The 19,783-nt window shown below is 43.1% G+C and overlaps 1 protein-coding gene across 1 annotated transcript in view; it reads left to right on the top strand.

The window, feature by feature from the left end:
• LOC116982590 (cadherin-8-like) overlaps positions 1 to 19,783 on the top strand; it is a 201,581-nt gene that overhangs the window by 81,978 nt on the left and 99,820 nt on the right. Inside the window, exon 4 of the mRNA XM_033035865.1 lies at positions 16,671 to 16,790. Coding sequence (XP_032891756.1) covers positions 16,671 to 16,790 — 120 coding nt within the window. The remainder of the gene's footprint in view (positions 1 to 16,670; positions 16,791 to 19,783) is intronic.

The raw sequence follows: 19,783 nt of genomic DNA, 5'->3' as shown, positions 1-19,783 counted from the left end.
TAAAAAATATTCGAGGAAAAATATTCAGATCCTGGTTTACAAAAGACGGCACAAAGTGCTGGAGCAGCTCAGCGGTCCAGGCAGCATCTCAGGAGAACATTGATAGGCGACGTCTTGGATCAGGTCCCTTCTTCACACTGATGACCATCTTCAGACTAAAATACATTGGTATTATTTACAACCATGGCTCTCAATTTCCAAGTGAACCTTCCCCTCTCACTATTAAGCCATGCCCTCTGGTTCTTCATTCTCCAGCATGGATGGAAGTGGCACAGTGGCGCAGCGGTAGAGTAGCTACCTTACAATGCCAGAGACCCAGGTTCGATCCTGACTACGGGTGCTGTCTGTTCGAGGTTTGTACGTTCTCACCCTAACTGCGAGAGATTTCTCCAGGTGCTCTGGTTTTCTCCCACAATCCAGAGACGTACAGATTTGTAGACTAATTGGCTTAGGTAAAATTGTAAAATTATCCCTCATGAGTAGAATAGTGCAATTTTACGCGGTGATCACTGGTTGGTGCAGGTTTGGTGGGCCGGAGTGTTTCTGTGCTCTATCTCTAAGCAAAGAATTAAACAAATAAAGTTCTAAGCAACAATTGAGTGAAAGTTCAAATGGATGGAGATACCGGAGATGCGTCAACAATGGCTGGCATACAACTAAGGAACCAAATACTAACTGCCTAGTCCCTCATCCCAGTGTATCAGCGACCTCTCATAGACTCAGTGAACCCTCAGCTGACCTCCAGCACTTTCTGTTTCCTTGATGCAGTAGGCAAAGGCTAGAAAGCTTGCATGTGGACTGCTGCTAATGAACAATGTTCTATGGAACCACCAGGGAACATTTAGCACTCTCTGGATGGTAGTTAAAGAGAGGAATATCATTCTAGTGGTTCTCCTTGAGTACTCGGACCAGCACAGTGGTGCCGTGGTAGTGTTGCTGCCTTACAGCTCTTGAGACTCAGGTACGATCCTGTTGTCTGTAGGAAGTTTGTATGTTTTCCCTGTGACCGTGGGTTTTCTCTGGGTGCTCCGGTTTCACCCACACTACAAAGACGCACAGGTTTTTAGGTTAACTGGCTTTGGTAAAATTGTAAAATTGACCATAGTGTGTAGGATAGTGCTGGTGCATACGGTGATGAATGATTGGCATAGACTCGGTTGGCTGAAGGGCCTGTATCCATGCAGTATTTCTAAAGTCTAAAGTAAACTTCATGCTGGGTGTTTGCTTTGGAGTTGACTGTGTAAAACTTTGTAAAAGCAGTTCTTTACTGATTTAATTATCTGCACAGTCCTGCCAGCATTGCCCTGGACAGAAATAGATCCACTGGCTGTAAATATTTACTGTAATTTTGCAACACATGTACCAATCACTATCCTTATGTGTTATATAGTGCTCGTGTGTGGGGATCACTGGTCGGCATGGACTAAGTTGGCCAAAGGGTCTGTTTCCGTGCTGTATCTCCTAACTAAACTAAACTAATAAGCGACCATTCTTGACTACTGACCAGTGACTTTGAGTATGCCAGCAGTTCTAAGGAATCAAGGCTAAGTTAAGGATAGGGCTGGTAGATCACAGGATGGAATTTATTTTAGGTTCTAAGACCATTAAACATTGGAGCAGAATTAGGCCATTCAGCCTTTTGAGTCTACTTCGCCATTCAATCACGGCTGACCTATTTTTCCCTCTCAACCCCAAAACTGATGGGAGAGGGGAGAAGAGGAAGTGAACGGAGTGAGTGGTCCTTGATCTTGCTGAGGCAGCATGAAGTGTAGATGGAATCAATGGAAGGGAGGTTGCCTGTAACAGCTGGGAAGAAACTGTCCCTGTTACTGGAGGTACGTGGTATTAGGAAGTATTAGGAGGTTGGATCCTAACTGCCGACAGAAATGTCCTGGGTCATAGAGTTATAGAGTCATACAATGTGGAAAATGACCCTTCAGCGCAACTTGCCCACACCGACCAATATGTCCCATCTACACTAGCCCCACCTGTCTGCATTTGGTCCTAATCACTCTAAACCTGCCCTATCCGTGTACCAGCCTAAATAGTAACTGGAGTAACTGGGGTAACATTTATCAAAGATTGGGAATGGTTCCAGTAGACAGCCAACCACCACATTCTTGCAGGCCATTAGGAAGGGCAACAAATGCCGTCCTGGCCACCAATGCCCACACATGTAATGACTGAATTAAAACAAAACCCTTTCTAAACTGATAATGTTGGGGGATCTGGAGTCAGGGTAGGTCAACTGATTATTAATGCCAAGACATCACCATCTGTACATGCACAATCCCAGTGAGACCTACAGATTAGTAATCAGGAAGAGCTACTGTGGGCAGTTCTGTTCCCGCTGACCTGCATAAGATCAGTTAACTCAGCATAAACACAGGATTGAACCTGTGACCTTCTTTTCTTTATGGCTTAGCTACTGACTTGATTAACTTGCTAAACCATAGGCATTGACAGACATCTGCAGCTTTTTAAAATGTAACTCTCACTTCATGCAGTCATTAGTTCTTGATTTACCTCAACTCTTTGCTGTTGGCCTGTGGCAGAGAGCTGTTTAACCCTATGTTGGAGTAATTTACTGGAATGTCAGAACATAGAACATGAGACATGGAACAGTACAGCACAGGAAAGGGTCTCTTGGCCCACAATGTGTGTGCCAACTACAAGAACCAGGGGCCACAGTTTAAGTATATGCGGTAAGCCATTTAGAACGGAGATGAGGAAACACTTTTTCACACAGTGAGTTGTGGGTCTGTGGAATTCTCTGCGGATGGTGGAGGCCGGTTCTCCGGATACTTTCAATAGAGGGCTAGATAGGGCTCTTAAAGATAGTGGAGTCAGGGGATATGGGGAGCAGGCAGGAATGGGGTACTGATTGTGGATGATAAGCCATGATCATATTGAATGGCAGTGCTGGCTTGAAGGGCCAAAGGGCCTACTCCTGCACCTATTGTCTAAATATGATGCCAATTTGAATCAATCTTATCTGCCTGTTACATGATCCATATCCCTCTATTCCCTACACTCCCATGTGTCTATCTAAAAGCCTCTTAAATGACGTTATTGATTCTGCCTTCAAAATCACCACTGGCATTGCGTTCCAGGCACCCACCACTCTTTGTGTAAAAAACCTGCCCCCACGCATCTCCATTAAGCTTTTCCTCTCTCACCTTATAGCTGTGCCCTCTAATGTTGGACATTTCCATCCTGGGAGAAAGGGTCTGACCGTCTACCCTATCCATGCCTCTCATAATTTTAGAAACTTCTATCAAGTCTCTCCTCAACCTCTGACATTCCAGGGAAAACATTAAAAGTCTATCCGACCTCTCCCTCTACCCGAAACCCTCTAATTCAGGCAGCATTGTAGTAAACCACCTCCCCACCTAAAGATATTGTTTATGAAACAGTAATTAGGAAAGTTTGATTTGAGGAAAGACAAGAAGGACATGATCTGAGGAAGGACAAGAAGGATGTGGAGGCTTTGGAGAGGGTGCAGAAAACATTTTGACTTAATTGCACACATATTGGAAATTAGGCGTGAAGCATTAAAAAGTGCTAGTGGTTTGGGCAACATCTGGAGAGGGAAATGGACAGATGTAGTTTCGGCTCAGGATCTTTCTTCACATTCCATTCACAGATGCTGCCTTACATGTTAAGTTCCTCCAGCACTTGTGGTTTCCTCAAGGTGCCAGAAACCACAGTTTAGTTTTAGTTTTAAGGATTTGGCAATGTCCTCAATGGGGTGGAGGTGGAGTTGAACACTAGTTTTCTGTGTGATGATTGGTGGAAAGATACATCATGGAAACAGGCCCTTCAGTCCACTGAGTCCACACCAACCATCTATCACCCTTTCACATTAGTTTTATGTTATCTCAATTTCGAATCTACTCCCAATGCACTAGGAGTAATTTCCAGAGGCCAATTAGGGGTGGTACAGATATTAGTAGTAAGCACAAGGTAGTGATTGTGGGAGATTTCAATTTTCCGCACATAGACTGGGAAACACATTCTGTAAATGGGCTGGATGGGTTGGAGTTTGTAAAATGTGTGCAGGATAGTTTTTTGCAGCAATACATAGACGTACCTACTAGAGCAGGGGCGGTGCTGGACCTCCTGTTAGGAAATGAGATGGGTCAGGTGGCAGAGGTATGCGTTGGGGAACAGTTCGAGTCCAGTGATCACAATACCATTAGTTTCAATATAATTATGGAGAGGGTCAGAACTGGACCTAGGGTTGAGATTTTTGATTGGAGAAAGGCTAACTTTGAGGAGATGCGAAAGGATTTAAAAGGAATGAATTGGGACATTTTGTTTTATGGGAAAGATGTGGAAGAGAAATGGAGGACATTTAAAGGTGAAATTTTAAGAGTACAGAATCTTTATGTCCCTGTTCGGTTGAAAGGAAATAGTAAAAATTGGAAAGAGCCATGGTTTTCAAGGGAAATTGGACACGGTTCAGAAAAAGAGAGAGATCTGCAATAATTATAGGCAGCATGGAGTAAATGAGGTGCTTGAGGAGTATAAAGAATGTAAAGAGAATCTTAAGAAAGAAATTAGAAAAGCTAAAAGAAGATATGAGGTTGCTTTGGCAAGTAAGGTGAAAGTAAATCCAAAGGGTTTCTACAGCTATATTAATAGCAAAAGGATAACGAGGGATAAAATTGGTCCATTAGAGAGTCAGAGTGGACAGCTATCTGCAGAGCCAAAAGAGATGGGGGAGATATTGAACAATTTATTTTCTTCGGTATTCACCAAGGAGAAGGATATTGCATTATGTGAGGTGAGGGAAACAGGTAGAGTAGCTATGGAAACTATGAGATTCAAAGAAGAGGAAGTACTGACACTTTTGAGAAATATAAAAGTGGATAAGTCTCCAGGTCTGGACAGGATATTCCCTAGGACATTGAGGGAAGTTAGTGTAGAAATAGCAGGGGCTATGACAGAAATATTTCAAATGTCATTAGAAATGGGAATAGTGCCGGAGGATTGGCGTACTGCGCATGTTGTTCCATTGTTTAAAAAGGGTTCTAAGAGTAAACCTAACAATTATAGACCTGTTAGTTTGACGTCAGTGGTGGGCAAATTAATGGAAAGGATACTTAGAGATAATATATATAAGCATCTGGATAAACAGGGTCTGATTAGGAACAGTCAACATGGATTTGTGCCTGGAAGGTCATGTTTGACTAATCTTCTTGAATTTTTTGAAGAGGTTACTCTGGAAATTGATGAGGGTAAAGCAGTGGATGTTGTATATATGGACTTCAGTAAGGCCTTTGACAAGGTTCCTCATGGAAGGTTGGTTAAGAAGGTTCAATTGTTGGGGATTAATGGTGGAGTAGCAAGATGGATTCAACAGTGGCTGAATGGGAGATGCCAGAGAGTAATGGTGGATGGCTGTTTGTCAGGTTGGAGGCCAGTGACTAGTGGGGTGCCACAGAGATCTGTGTTGGGTCCACTGTTGTTTGTCATGTACATCAATGATCTGGATGATGGTGTGGTAAATTGGATTAGTAAGTATGCAGATGATACTAAGATAGGTGGTGTTGTGGATAATGAAGTAGATTTTCAAAGTCTACAGAGAGATTTATGCCAGTTGGAAGAGTGGGCTGAAAGATGGCAGATGGAGTTTAATGCTGATAAGTGTGAGGTGCTACATGTTGGCAGGACAAATCAAAATAGGACGTACATGGTAAATGGTAGGGAATTGAAGAATGCAGTTAAACAGAGGGATCTGGGAATAACTGTGCACAGTTCCCTGAAGGTGGAATCTCATGTAGATAGGGTGGTAAAGAAAGCTTTTAGTGTGCTGGCCTTTATATATCAGAGCATTGAGTATAGAAGTTGGGATGTAATGTTAAAATTGTACAAGGCATTGGTGAGGCCAATTCTGGAGTATGGTGTACAATTTTGGTCGCCTAATTATAGGAAGGATGTCAACAAAATAGAGAGAGTACAGAGGAGATTTACTAGAATGTTGCCTGGGTTTCAGCAACTAAGTTACAGAGAAAGGTTGAACAAGTTAGGTCTTAATTCTTTGGAGCGCAGAAGGTTAAGGGGGGACTTGATAGAGGTCTTTAAAATGATGAGAGGGATAGACAGAGTTGACGTGGATAAGCTTTTCCCACTGAGAGTAGGGAAGATTCAAACAAGAGGACATGACGAGAATTAAGGGACAGAAGTTTAGGGGTAACATGAGGGGGAACTTCTTTACTCAGAGAGTGGTAGCTGTGTGGAATGAGCTTCCAGTGAAGGTGGTGGAGGCAGGTTCGATTTCATCATTTAAAAATAAATTGGATAGTTATATGGACGGGAAAGGAATGGAGGGTTATGGTCTGAGTGCAGGTAGATGGGACTAGGGGAGAATACGTGTTTGGCACGGACTAGAAGGGCCGAGATGGCCTGTTTCCGTGCTGTAATTGTTATATGGTTATATGGTTATATAGTGGTACAATCTGAGAGGTTTGTAGGTTATTTGGCTTTGGTAAAATTGTAAATTGTAAATTGTCCCTAGTGTGTCGGATAGTGCTAGTGTATGGGGTCGGCGCGGACTCTTGGGCCGAAGGGCCTGTTTCTGCTCTGTACCGCTGAAGTCTAAAGTAAATTAACCTACGTTTTGGGTATTTTTAAAACCTGTTTTGAAATTGTGTCTCCAAATTGGAAGGCAATCCTGGTGCACCATTATCTTCAGATAGTGGACATTAACTAGGCTATCTACTGCCCAGGAAAAAGCTTATCTTCTTCTGTAGATAATATCTTTCCAGTCCTTCTCTGAGTGTTGGTGGTTGACATAACATAAGGCGTGTGAGCAGAATTAGGCCTTTCATCTCCTGAACCATTCAACAAGATCATGGCTGATCATCTACTGCGACAACATTTCCTTGCACTATCCCAGTATGCATTAATTGCTCCAATATCCAGAAATCTATCAACCTCTGCTTGAATGCAATCGATCACTGTGTCTCCACAGACTTCATGATAGTGATATTGATATTCATTCTTTTAACTGTGGAGATTATTCTGCTCCAGCCTTTTGACTTTGGATGTTAGAGATACAGTGCTGCTACAGGCCATTCAGCCCACCTGGTTCCCTCCAACCAGAGATCACCCTGTACACTTGTGCGATCCAACACACTAGGGACCATTTACATCTTTGTTTACCGAGGCCAATTCATCTATAAACCTGTAAGTTTTTGGAGCATGGGAGGAAACTGGAGCATCTTGAGAAAACCCACGTGGTCATAGGGAGAACGTACAAATTCTGTACAGTCAGCGCTTGTAGTCAAAATCAAAAACGGGTCTCTGGCGCTGTAAGGCAGAAACTCCACCGTTGCCCCACCGCGCCATCCAATTTGGTTTGAGATACAGCGTGGAATCAGGCCCTGCAGCCCACCAGTGTTGCCCATCGATTTCCCATTCACACTAGTTCTATGTTATACTACTTTCGCATCCACTCTACACACTCTGTGGAAATTTACAAAGGCCCAATTAACCCACAAGCTTACGCGCCTTTGGGAGGAAACCGGAGCACCCAGAGGAAACCCACATGGTCACAGGGAGAACATGCAAACTCCACACAGGCAGCACTTGAGGTTGGGATTGAATCTGGGTCTCTGGTGCTGTAAGGCAGCACAAGGCACAAGGTAATACCTGTGCAATACTGATCCAGGCTTTGAGCTATAAATGAGTGTCTTGTCGATGCTGGGATATAAGATTTGCTGCTGCTTTTTGTGTCTTTTTCTTATTATCCCAAGGCAACGCCATGAGTGGGTAAGGTTTACACTCTGTCTGAGGAAATTAATTTCACTTTAGCAATACACAAAGTAATATCTGACTTTAGATTGGTATTGCATTCATTAATGGGAATATTTTTGTTCATTTGAGTTGCAAGTGAAATTATCCGTTGTCAGAATGTTCCTATTAAGCTGAACCCATTGTGCTGCCTTTATGACACTGAAATTTAATTAGCACCTAAGGAACATTTCCTCAATGAAGCAATGTCCCTTTGCACCTCACACTCATTAAGTGTCATCTGCTGTATTCAGGTCACAAAACACCAGTGCAACTATTTCTCTTCACCCTATCATGCTCCCAAAGGGCAGAGTTAAAGTTATATTAACAATGGTGCATGCACATTCATTGGCTAATTTCACTTTCCCTGCCTCGTCTTTGCTTCTTATTACTGAGGTGCCGTGATTGGGTTTAATTTAGAGATACAGCATGAAAACTGGCCCTTTGGCCCACCGAGACCACGCTGACCATCGATCACCCGTTCACACTAGTTCCATGTTACCCCACTTTCTCATCCACTCCCTACGCACTGGGACCAATTTTACAGGGGACAATTAATCTGCCAACTTGCACATGTATAGGAGGTGGAAGGAAAACGTAGCACCCAGCGTAAACCCAGGGAGAACGTGTAAACTCCACACAGACAGCACCTGAGGTCAGCATCGAACCCTGGACTCAAATGCTGTGAGGCAGCAGCTCTACCAGCTGTGCTGCTCTGTCACCCAGTATTAAGAGTCAAGAGTATTGAACTATAATCTTATGCTTGTGTTGGTGTGTGCGAGATGATTTTCTTATACCTTGGTGTGTTGCCGTCAATACATAATGCACAAGAACATGCAGTATCTGAAAGGAAATGAACCCTTACATTGACTGATGGAGATCTTCTCTGATGTCAGGTCAGCAACTGAACAGAAGCTGTGCCCTACCGTAAAATAAATTAAATTCTGCAGATCTGTTTGACAAATACCAGCTGGAATTTGAAATCCCAATGATAGATAAGAGGAAGGAACAATCAGATGACGTATTACAAAAAGACATGCAGACAATGCAGCTAAAATCTTCAAGTCGACTCAGCATGAGGGCATTGGGGGTGTGTTATGCCAACTTTCAAATTCCTTCCAGGAGATCGCAAGGCACTTTGCAGCCTAGGGTGTCCTGTTGTAGTTATGGCTCATAAACAGCCACTTTGCACACAGCAAGCTCAAATACACAATAAGGCAAACTCCCCGATATTGACTGAAGAAAGAATATTGACCAGAGTAGTTTAGTTTCAAGATACAGCATAGAAACATGCCCACTGAGTCCACACTGGCCAATGATCGATCCAACACCTAAGGACTATTTTACAGAAGGCAATTCACCCCCAAACCTGTATGTCTTTACAGTGTGGGACGAAACCGGAGCACCTGGACAAAACCCACGTAGTCATAGTGAGAACATACAAACTCTGTATAGACAGCAGCCGTAGTCACGATCGAACCCGGGTCTCTGGCGCTGTATAGGAAGCAACTCTACAACTGTGCCACCGTATTGCCCTAAAATGTATGGTCCTCTCACAGTTTATTTTTACATCTGCAGATTTTGGGAAACTATTTAGTTCAAGGGTGAATGAGAGAGGTGAACGCACCCTGATAGAGCAATAATGTTGGCATCCACTGAAGGATTAAACAAAAACAGCTGGTAACACAAAAGAGAGGAGAAAAAAACACACACTAGGTACCATGGTATGATCTTCATTGACTGGGTTATGAAAAAAATTAACTAATATTTATTTTGTAAATTTTAATGACCACAGTGTGTCTCAATGCACTAAACAGCAATTATTTACTTTTGAAGTGAAGTAACTGTAATTTAATTGTAATTTACAAATTACGACAGCAATATCATTAATAGCTTGTAGTAACAATAAACTGAAAATGCTGGTTTATTCCAAAGATAAACACAAAGTGCTGGAGTAACTCAACGGGCCAGGCAGCATCTGTGGAGAAAAAAGATGCGTGATGTTTCGGGTTGAGACCCTTCTTCAGACTGAAAGTAGGGGGTGGTTGGGTGGGGGTAGGGGTAGGGTGTAGAGCTGGAGGTGAGAAACGACCAGGAACAATCCCAGTCAGAACCAGCTCTGAATGGCGTCTTCCCAGCTACCATCAACATTGCACAACACTACCATAGAAACATAGAAACATAGAAAATAGGTGCAGGAGTATGCCATTCGGCCCTTCGAGCCTGCACCGCCATTCAATATGATCATAGCTGATCATCCAACTCAGTATCCTGTCCCTGCCTTCTCTCCATACCTCCTGATCCCTTTAGCCACGAGGGCCACATCTAACTCCCTCTTAAATATAGCCAATGAACTGGCCTCAACAACCTTCTGTGGCAGAGAATTCCACAGATTCACCACTCTCTGTGTAAAAAATGATTTTCTCATCTCGGTCCTGAAAGACTTCCCTCTTATCCTTAAACTGTGACCCCTAGTTCTGGACTTCACCAACATCGGGAATAATCTTCCTGCATCTAGCCTGTCCAACCCCTTAAGAATTTTGTAAGTTTCTATAAAATCCCCCCTCAATCTTCTAAATTCTAGCGTGTGATATGAACCCTCAAATATGAACCACTATGGGGTGCATTTTGGTTGTATTGTGGACTTTGATGTTATTTTTTCCACAAATTATGGTTAATTTATTGCATTTTTTATTGTTATATTTATCTGTGTGTTATGCCGCTGCAAGTGATAATCTGATTGTCATAATATGACATTTAATTACTCCAGACACTTGAAGGTCTCACAATCAGAGATGTGGTACTGAGCAGTAAAGAACAATATGGAATATATGGTACAAATTCTGAAAGGTGTGCCACGGGGGGCCTGCATATTTTTGCATTTAATCATTCAGAGTGGCAGGGAATGTTAAGCGAGAGATTACTAAAATATGCGATTCATGAATTTATTAATAGGGGCACAGAATTTTGTTTAAAACCAGTTCGGTTTTTACCAAAGACTGAGCACAATGTTTTGTACATGTACAGGGCATGTTAGGATACATTACCCTAAACCAGTCACCTAACTCTAGGAAGCAAGGAAAGGGTACAGAAGGGTTTCCACGGACATAGAACAGTACAGCGGAGGAACGGGCCCTTTGGCCCACATAGTTTGTGCCGAACATGATGCGGTAGAGGTACTGCCAGCCTCACTACGCCAGGGACTCGGATTTGATCCTGACTACAGGCGCTGTCTGTATGGAGTTTGCAAGTTCTCCCTGTGATCGTGTGGGTTTTCTCTGGGTGCTTTGGTTTCTTCCCACATTCCATAGACATGCAGCTTTGCAGGTTATTTGTTCTCTGTAAATTGTCCCTAGTGTGTAGGATAGAACTAGTGTATGGGTTATCATGGATGGCATGGATTCAGTGGGCCGAAGGGTCTTTTTACTCTGGCTTCACAATTCACAATCTTCTATCCTTATCTCACAGTTTTTGTCCTTTCGTCTCTGGCCTTTGTCCAACTACCTGCAAATTACAAACCATTCTCACCTGTATCCACCAGGCTTTGTCCTGCCCCACCTCTCTTCCAGCTTTCTCCCCCACTACCCAAAACCCCCATCTGCCCCCATCCCCCACATCCACCACAGTCCATCCGAAGAAAGGCTCTGACCCAAAAGATTACCGTGTAATATTCCCCAGAACTGGACTAGATTAGACTGGACTGGATATTCTCTAGACTACCATTTCCATCCATAAACTAGGGTACCATTCAGGGTCTGATTCATCCCTACCCCTTTGCGGATATTGGACATTGGCCAATGGAACTGATGCTCTATAATGCTGAGAACTACACTCTGCACTCTATAGCTTCCCCTTCGCTCTACCTATTGCACTTGAGTTTGGCTTGATGGTATGGTATGTCTGATCTGCGTTTGGGTAGCAAGCAAAACAAAGCTTTTCACTGTGACTTCTCCAGAGATGCTGCCAGACCCGTTGGGTTACACCAGCACTTTGTGGCTTATTTGGTAAACCAGCATCTGCAGTTCCATGTATCTCATGGTGCACCTTTCCTGGCTTTCATAAAGATGCTATTGCAGACGTGGAATAATTAATTACTCATTCTTTTGGAATCTAAATGTAGTTCTACCATGGCAGGCAGCCCAGTTGCTGAGCAGTGTGTTTAAGCACACTACTGGGCTTGGATTCGGTGCGTAGCTTTGCCCTTGGTTTGTCCGCCACTCATCCTTACTTGTCTTACTTGGTTAACTTCTGCCAAATCCACAGCTGGTCTCATTGGACTGAGTGCCCTTCATGCTAGTGCTGGCACAATACCATCTCTCCAAACTCCTGGAGAACAGTTACATTCCAGCAGTGTGTAATTAGACCACATACAGAGTGCTATACACAAAATTGGGCTCCTGATTTAAGGAGGGATGCTACTGCATTAGAAGCAGGTTTGGAAAAGGTTAGCGGGATTAATACCTGGATTGACTTTAGGCTTTAGAGATACAACGAGAAAACAGGCTCTACAGCCCACCGAGTCCGAGCCAACCGGCAATCATCCCGTACACTAGCTCTACTCTAGGGACAATTTACAATTTTACTGAACCAATTAGCCTACAAATTTGCACCTCTTAGGAGTGTGGAAGGAAACTGAAGCATCCAGAGAAAGCCTACAGTGTCACAGAGAGAATGTAGTACAAACTCCGTACAGTCAGCAATCTTAGTCAGTGTTGAACCCGGGTCTCTGACACAGTAAAGGGCCTGTCCCACGAGCATGCGACTCCATGCGGCAAGCGCGACCTAATGTGGTCGCTTGAGCCGTATGGCTCGCGGGGCGGGTCCCACTTCGATCGCCGGAACCGTATGGAGTTGTGCGGAGCTGGTCCCGACATCGCGCAGGGCTCTGAAAAACTGAACGTGTTCAAAAATTCCGCGCGGCAACTTCCTGCCAGCCCACAGCCGCCTCGGTGCCGTACGTCACGCGCGAACTTCCCGCGGACTTCGCTTGGACTTCCTGTCACTCTCTCGACCTCCGCGCAGCCCTCGCTTCTGGTTTGGGCGCGCTTGCCGCATGCAGTCGCATGCTCGTGGGACAGACCCTTAAGGCAGCAACTCTGCCGCTGCGCCACCGTGCCGATTCGTGAATTAAATATATATTAGAACCCAAGGGATCTTTGAAAAGGTGGATATTAACAAGATGCTTCCTATTTTGGGAGGATCTAGAAACCTCTCACCCCTCACTAACTCAGCCCCTCTCGCTCCAAACCGCATTCGTCTCAAAGGGTGGGAGCTGTAATATTTAACAAATGCCTCTGGAAATTCTGAAACAACGCTGCAACCGCTGTGCTTTTGTGATTGCTGGCAAACATTGGGCTTCAGGTAGCTGGGGAGAGTTGCTGAGTAGGTGTGAAGGATTAACTTTCAATAAAATGTTTGAAAGCTGTTATTTAACTGTCTAATCTTTTAACAGTTTACCAAACATTCTCCTTTGTTGATTTGATTTCCATAAAATCCCTGCTGTAGTAATATATTCATTAACTACTCAATCTGTAGTTTGATGAATGCATTGTGACAAAGGCAGACAACCTTTAAAATGTTAACATCTTTAAACATTCTCCCTTTCACCTTAAAGCTACGTCCTCAAGTCTTTGACAAATCAAGTTCAAGTTCACGTTTGCGTTTATTGTCACTTAACCAATTAAGGTACAGTGAAATTTGAGTTACCATACAGCCATACTATGTGAAAAGCAGCAATACACACAGCCACATAAAATAACATTTAACATAAACATCCACCACAGGGGAATCAACATTCCTCACTGTGATGGAAAGCAATAAAGTTCAGTTATCTTCCTCCTTTGTTCACCCATGGTCGGAGCGCTCCACAGTCGCCGCTGCCAACGGTCCGATGTTCAAGCCCTCACCTCGGGATGATCAAAACTCCGGTGTCAGGACAGATCGGAACACTCCGTGGCATGGAGCTCCTGAGTCAGCCTCCTCTAATTGGAGACCGCGGGCTTCACGGTGTTAAAGTCCACAGGCCCCGCAGTCGGGGCACTTTCGCTGGCGATCCTCAGTAAAGGATCGCCCGCTCCGCGATGTTAAAGTCCGCGCAGCGCCGCGCCCGTGGCTTGAAGCTCCGGGCCGGTCTCCAGGAAAGGCGCACCACTCCATGTTGTTAGTCCGCAGGGGAGACGGAGAAACGTATCTCCATCGCGTCTCCGTCGAGGTAAGTGGCTGAAATAAGTTTACCCCCACATAAAACATACCAAGAAACATTGAAACATACATTTAAAAAAAACGTAAAACAATAAAAACAGAGAAGGGACTAGACAGACTGTTGGCGAAACGACCATTACGGGCGCCACCCGGTGGTCCCCCCTGGCATGAAGGTTCTGAATGTCTACCCTGTCAATGCTTCTGATAAATTGATAGAGCGGCACTGTGGTGCAAGTAGTAGAGCTGCTGCCTTACAGCGCCGGAGACGGGCTGGATTCTGACCTTGGGTATGCATTTTCACACTTCTGTACCTCTTGCTTGATGGGAGTGGGGAGAAGAGGTAGTGAGACTGGTCCTTGATCATATTGGTGAGGAGGTTAGCTAAAATTGGAGGATTCAATGTTCAACTTCGAGGGCAATGGATCAAGTACGGTTAAAATGAAAAGATGTCCATTGGTCAGTATAGACAAGTTGGGCTGAATGGCCTATTTCCATGCTGTATGATTCTATGATTGAATGATTTTATGCATTAGGATTATTGGGTCATTATCAAATTGCTGTTTTAACCTATTATATATTTATGACCCTGAGTTATGCATTTTTGAGCAAGAGTAATCATTCTCCCTGCAGTATACCTATACAACTTATTTATAATTTTAAAAGTTTTCATCAGATTGCTTTATTAAAGAATAAATCTTAGCTGGTTCAATCTTTGCTGAGAGCTGAAATCTCTCAGTTTTATCACTATATATTTTCTATTTTTATCCCATTTCCTTTTCATGGCATAGAAACCAGAATTCTGCACTGTGCACTTGGTACAAAAGATCCAGAGTCTTATAAAAGTTTCACAACGATATCACTGCTTTTGAATTCCGTCAGCTTCTAAATAAATATCAGTGTAACTTTTAATTGCTTTCCTGACAGATTTTAAAAATTAGCGAAACAGGAATAAGAAGTGAAGTCAAGCAAAACTTTATACTCCAGCTGAATCTGGTGCTGTCTTTATGGAGTTTGTCTGTTCTCCCCATGACCTGCGTGGGTTTTCTCTGGGTGCTCCGGTTTCCTCCCTCACTCCAAAGGTGTACAGGTTTGGAGGTTAATTGGCTTTAGTAAAATTGTAAATTGTCCCTAGTGTGTAGGATAGTGCCAGAGTATGGGGTGATCGCTGGTTGGCGCGGAGTCGGGTGGACCAAAAGGCCTGTTTCCATACTGTATCTCTAAACTAAACTAAACTAGACAGGTTTAGAGGGATATGGGCCAAACGCAGGCAGGTGGGACTGGTGCAGATGGGACATGTTGGTCAGTGTGGGCAACTTGAGTCGAAGTACCTGTTTCCATGCTGCATGACTATGACTATGACTCTAATTCATAGCATCAGTGGACCAACCAGCCTCTTGATCCTTTACTTCTTCACAGTCATTTACTATCTAGTTCAAATCCATGCTTTATATTCTCTGACCTTGGACAAATTGGTTGTGATTTAGTTTAGTTTAATTTAGTTTAGAGATACTGCATGGAACCAGGCCCTTCAACCCACTGAGTCTGCACCCACCATTGATTACCCGATCCAGACCATGGATGCAGTCTGTATGTACTTTGTACGTTCTCCCTGTGACTGGTTTTCTCCGGGCACTCCGGTTTCCTACCACATCCCAAAGACATGAAGGTTAAATGGCTTCTGTAAATTGTCCCTGTTGTGTAGGATGCTGGGTAACATAAAATTAGTGTAAGGGTGATCAGTGGGCTGAAGGGCCTGTTTCTATGCTGTATCTCTAGAACTAAAACTAACTACTGCAGATGCTTGTTTAAATGGCACATAACTGACAATATTATCAATTTAAAAATGTAAGACTGTAATGATGTAAATAAGTTATGTACCTATCTCCAATAAAAAAATATTTTCACAAAAAAAAAAAAAAAATGGCACAAAGAGCTGGAGTAACTCAGTGGGCCAGACAGCATCTCTGGTGAACATGGATAGATGGCATTTTGGGCGAAGATTCTTCTTTATTCTTTATTATTGGTGTAAATGGTGGATCACCATCCAAAACTTGTTTAAGGACCTGACCGCCTAATTTAATTTATGCATTTTATTTTGTAACTGTTAGCAATCTTTTTGTAATATAATTTTTTTTAAATTTTAATTGAAAATCTAGTCTTTTGCTTTTTAGAGGTGCTGGTGCAATGTACCATCACAAAATAAACGCTGGTTGTTGTAATAATGCTCCAATAATCTGGCATCTGATTATTCGGAAATAATTAGGGGCATAGGGGATAGAGAATTACCGAAAAGGAAAGACACAAACTGTTTGACAAATTCAGGTAGAATGTTTGGAGAAGATAGACAGGTGATGTTTTAGGTCGGGACCTATCTTAGGACTGAAACATCACCTATCCTTGTTCTGCAGAGATGTCGCCCGACCTGCTGAGTTACTCCAGCATTTATGTCCTTTTTAGTAAACCAGCATCTGCAGTTCCTTGTGTCTAGACCATTACTCAAGAGCCAAGACAAGAGCTAATAGTGCCTTATTGTCATATGACCCAAAATGGAACAATGAAATCATTACTTTTAACAACATACTGCACTTCTGAGCATACATACAAGCTTTGCTGAGATGAATTATATTTTTTCTGATCTTAAACTTTGTTCTGTTCTTGCATTCCTCTAGGAACTTCTGTCCTGGGGATAACAGCTACAGATGCTGATGACCCTGTGTATGGAAACAGCGCAAAACTGGTCTACAGCATCCTGGAAGGGCAACCGTACTTTTCTATTGAGCCACACACTGGTAGGTGACTGTAACCAAGTCTACGGTTCACTGTCTCTGGGTTCCTTCCGCATCTGAGGTATTATAAGTTCATAAGTTATTGGAGCAGAATTAGGCCATTTGGCCCATCATGTCGGCTCCACCATTCAGTCATAGTTGATCTAATTTTCCCTTTCAACCCCATTCTCCTGCCTTCTCCCCATAACACCAGGTGCCCATAATAATCAAAAATAATGAAGTCAATCTTTGCCTTAGAAATATCCATTGACTTCACCTCTGCTGCCTTCTGTGGCAATGAATTCCACAGATTCACCACCCACTGACTAAATACATTCTTCCTAATTTCCTTTCTAAATGTACGTTATTTTATTCTATGGCTGTGTCCTCTGAACAGCCACAGAATAAAATAACAGCGCAGACATGAAGTGGTCAAGATGAGACTTTTAGTTATATAGATGATTTATATTTTAGTGTGTTTTAGTGTCTGAGTTTATGTGCCTGTGATGCTGCTGCAAGCAACATTTTCATTTGACCTGTACTTCACCGTGCTTTAGCATATGGAAACAAACATGACTTGAATTAACTTGACTTACCCATGTCTCTACCAGCTTTCTCCTCCCTACTATCAGTATGAAAAAGGGGCCAGACCCAAAATGTCACCTATTCATGTGGTCCAGAAATGCCGACTGCTGCGTTACTCCAGCTGTTTGTGTTTTTGTTTGTAAACCAGCATTTGCAGTTCCTTATGTGTCCATTGATTTGACTTGACTTAGGGTGGACATCCCCAGACAGGAGGCAGGCACTGATACCAGACCTGTACATACAAGTTCTGGAACATGTACTGCGTGCGGAAAATCTTATTTCTTCTTAACTTTCTCTGTTTCTTAATGGCTAGTCAACAATAATCCTTTAAAAAGTGACCAATTTTGCACAGTTTCTAATTGACAATACTAGCTAAAATGAATGAATGAATGAATGAATGAATGAATGAATAAGTTTATTGGCCAAGTATTCACATACAAGGAATTTGCCTTGGTGCTCCACCTGCAAGTGACAACATGACATACAGTGACAGTTAGGAATGACACATAAAACATTAGACATTCATAATAAAACAATATTGATTAAACATGTGAATTAAATAAAATACCAGAGCAAAAGGAGCTACAGATTTTTGGTTATTGAGTAGAGCTACTACTCATGGAAAAAAAGCTGTTTTTATGTCTGGCTGTGGCAGCTACAACAGTCCGGAGTTGCCTTCCAGAGGGAAGTGATTCAAAGAGTTTGTGGCCAGGGTAAGAGGGGTCAGAGATGACCTTACCCGCTCACTTCCTGACCCTTGCAGTGTACAGTTCGTCAATGGAGGGAAGGTTGCAGCCATTAACCTTCTCAGCTGATCGGACGATTCGCTGCAGCCTCCGGATTGGTGGCTGAGCCAAACCAGACCATGATGGAGAAGGTGAGGACAGACTCTACGATGGCCGTATAGAATTGGACCACCATTGCCTGTGGCAGATTGTGCTTCCTCAGCTGCCGCAGGAAGTACATCCTCTGTTGTGCCTTTTTGATTGTCATTCTCATTTGGTTTTGCTTAGTTGGGCCACTTTGTAGAAATGCTGAGGAGATTAAGCTGCTGGATTTCCTGTGTCCGTACATACACCATCTTCACTCACTGTCTGTGAACTCTACTGCCCTAAACTTACCTTTGCTGGATGTGAATGTCCGATCTTGCTAGCCAATGTTCTCTTGGACCTAAGCATTGTAGTTCCAAGAGAGTGCAGAGTTTCAGACACCATATAGGAGAGTTGTAGGGGACCCCAATGTGATTTGGACAGGTTGAGTCTAATCAAGTCAAAATCATTGTTATACCCTCAAGTATGGTAAGTTGCAGGCGAAGTGTCATAAAACAGGCCCTTCGGCCCAACTTGTTCAAGCTGATCAAGATGCCCCATCTAAGTTAGTTCCATATCTCTCTACAGATTTCCTAACTATGTACTTGTCCAAGTGTCTTTTAAATGTTGTTATAGTGTCTGCCCCAACTAGCTCCTCTGGCAGCTCATTCCATATAAGCACCACCCTCTTAGTGAAAAAGTTGCCCATCAGATTCGTATTAAGTCTATCCCCCTTACCTCATCATATGTCTTCTTGTTTTTGATTCCCCTCGCTCAGTAAAAACTCTGTGCATTCACCCTATCTATTCCTCTCACGATTTTATACACCTCTTAAGATCACCCCTCAGTCGCCTGCTCTCCAAGGAATAAAGTCCTAGCCAGCCCAACCTCTCCCAACAGCTCAGCCCCTCAAGTCCTGGCAACATCCTCGTAAATCTTGGCTGCACCATTTCCAGCTTAATGACATCCTTCCTATAACAGGGTGACCAAAAACTGAATACAGTAGTCCAAGTACAATGAAAATCTGGCTTGCAGCTGAATCACTGTCAAATAGCCTCAGATAAACACATAAACAGATACATTCCACATAAATTATACATACATTCTCCAAGAATGTGAAACCAAAATAACAGTGCATAAAACAAGACATTAGTCCAAAAAACATTTAGAAAATAAGTCCATGGTAGTGCAAGAGGTGATCGGTATCTTTCACTGCTGAGGTAGGATTAGGGTTGTGCAGTGATTATGGTTTTAGGAATTGGTCAGGGTAGTTTGTTAATGGTTCACAGAAGCTAAGAAAACAATAATTGTGTGCATGTGGCGTAAACCTGTTGCTATTAGAAATAAATATGAATGTATTTTCAGATATTCATTTTTTTTCATTCCTCCGTTTGTTGGAATGAAACAACAGATTTCCCTGGTGGGTTTGCAGATTACACCTTTAGCTTGGAAAGCAACCCAGGGTCCCTGGGGTTAAAAGTAGCATATTGATGTCACACCTCTTCACGCAGTAAAGCATCTCCAAGCTCTTCTCATGCGTGTTATTAACCCAAGGCCTTGTAAGGGATTATGAGAATAGATGAAAAGATCGGCCAGAGAGTTTTATTTCATTTAGTAGATGTG

This window comes from Amblyraja radiata, chromosome 17 (genome assembly GCF_010909765.2).
Source record: "Amblyraja radiata isolate CabotCenter1 chromosome 17, sAmbRad1.1.pri, whole genome shotgun sequence".
Lineage (NCBI taxonomy): Eukaryota > Metazoa > Chordata > Chondrichthyes > Rajiformes > Rajidae > Amblyraja > Amblyraja radiata.
Note: the sequence above shows the minus strand (reverse complement) of the source record. Positions and strands in the feature narration are given on the sequence as shown.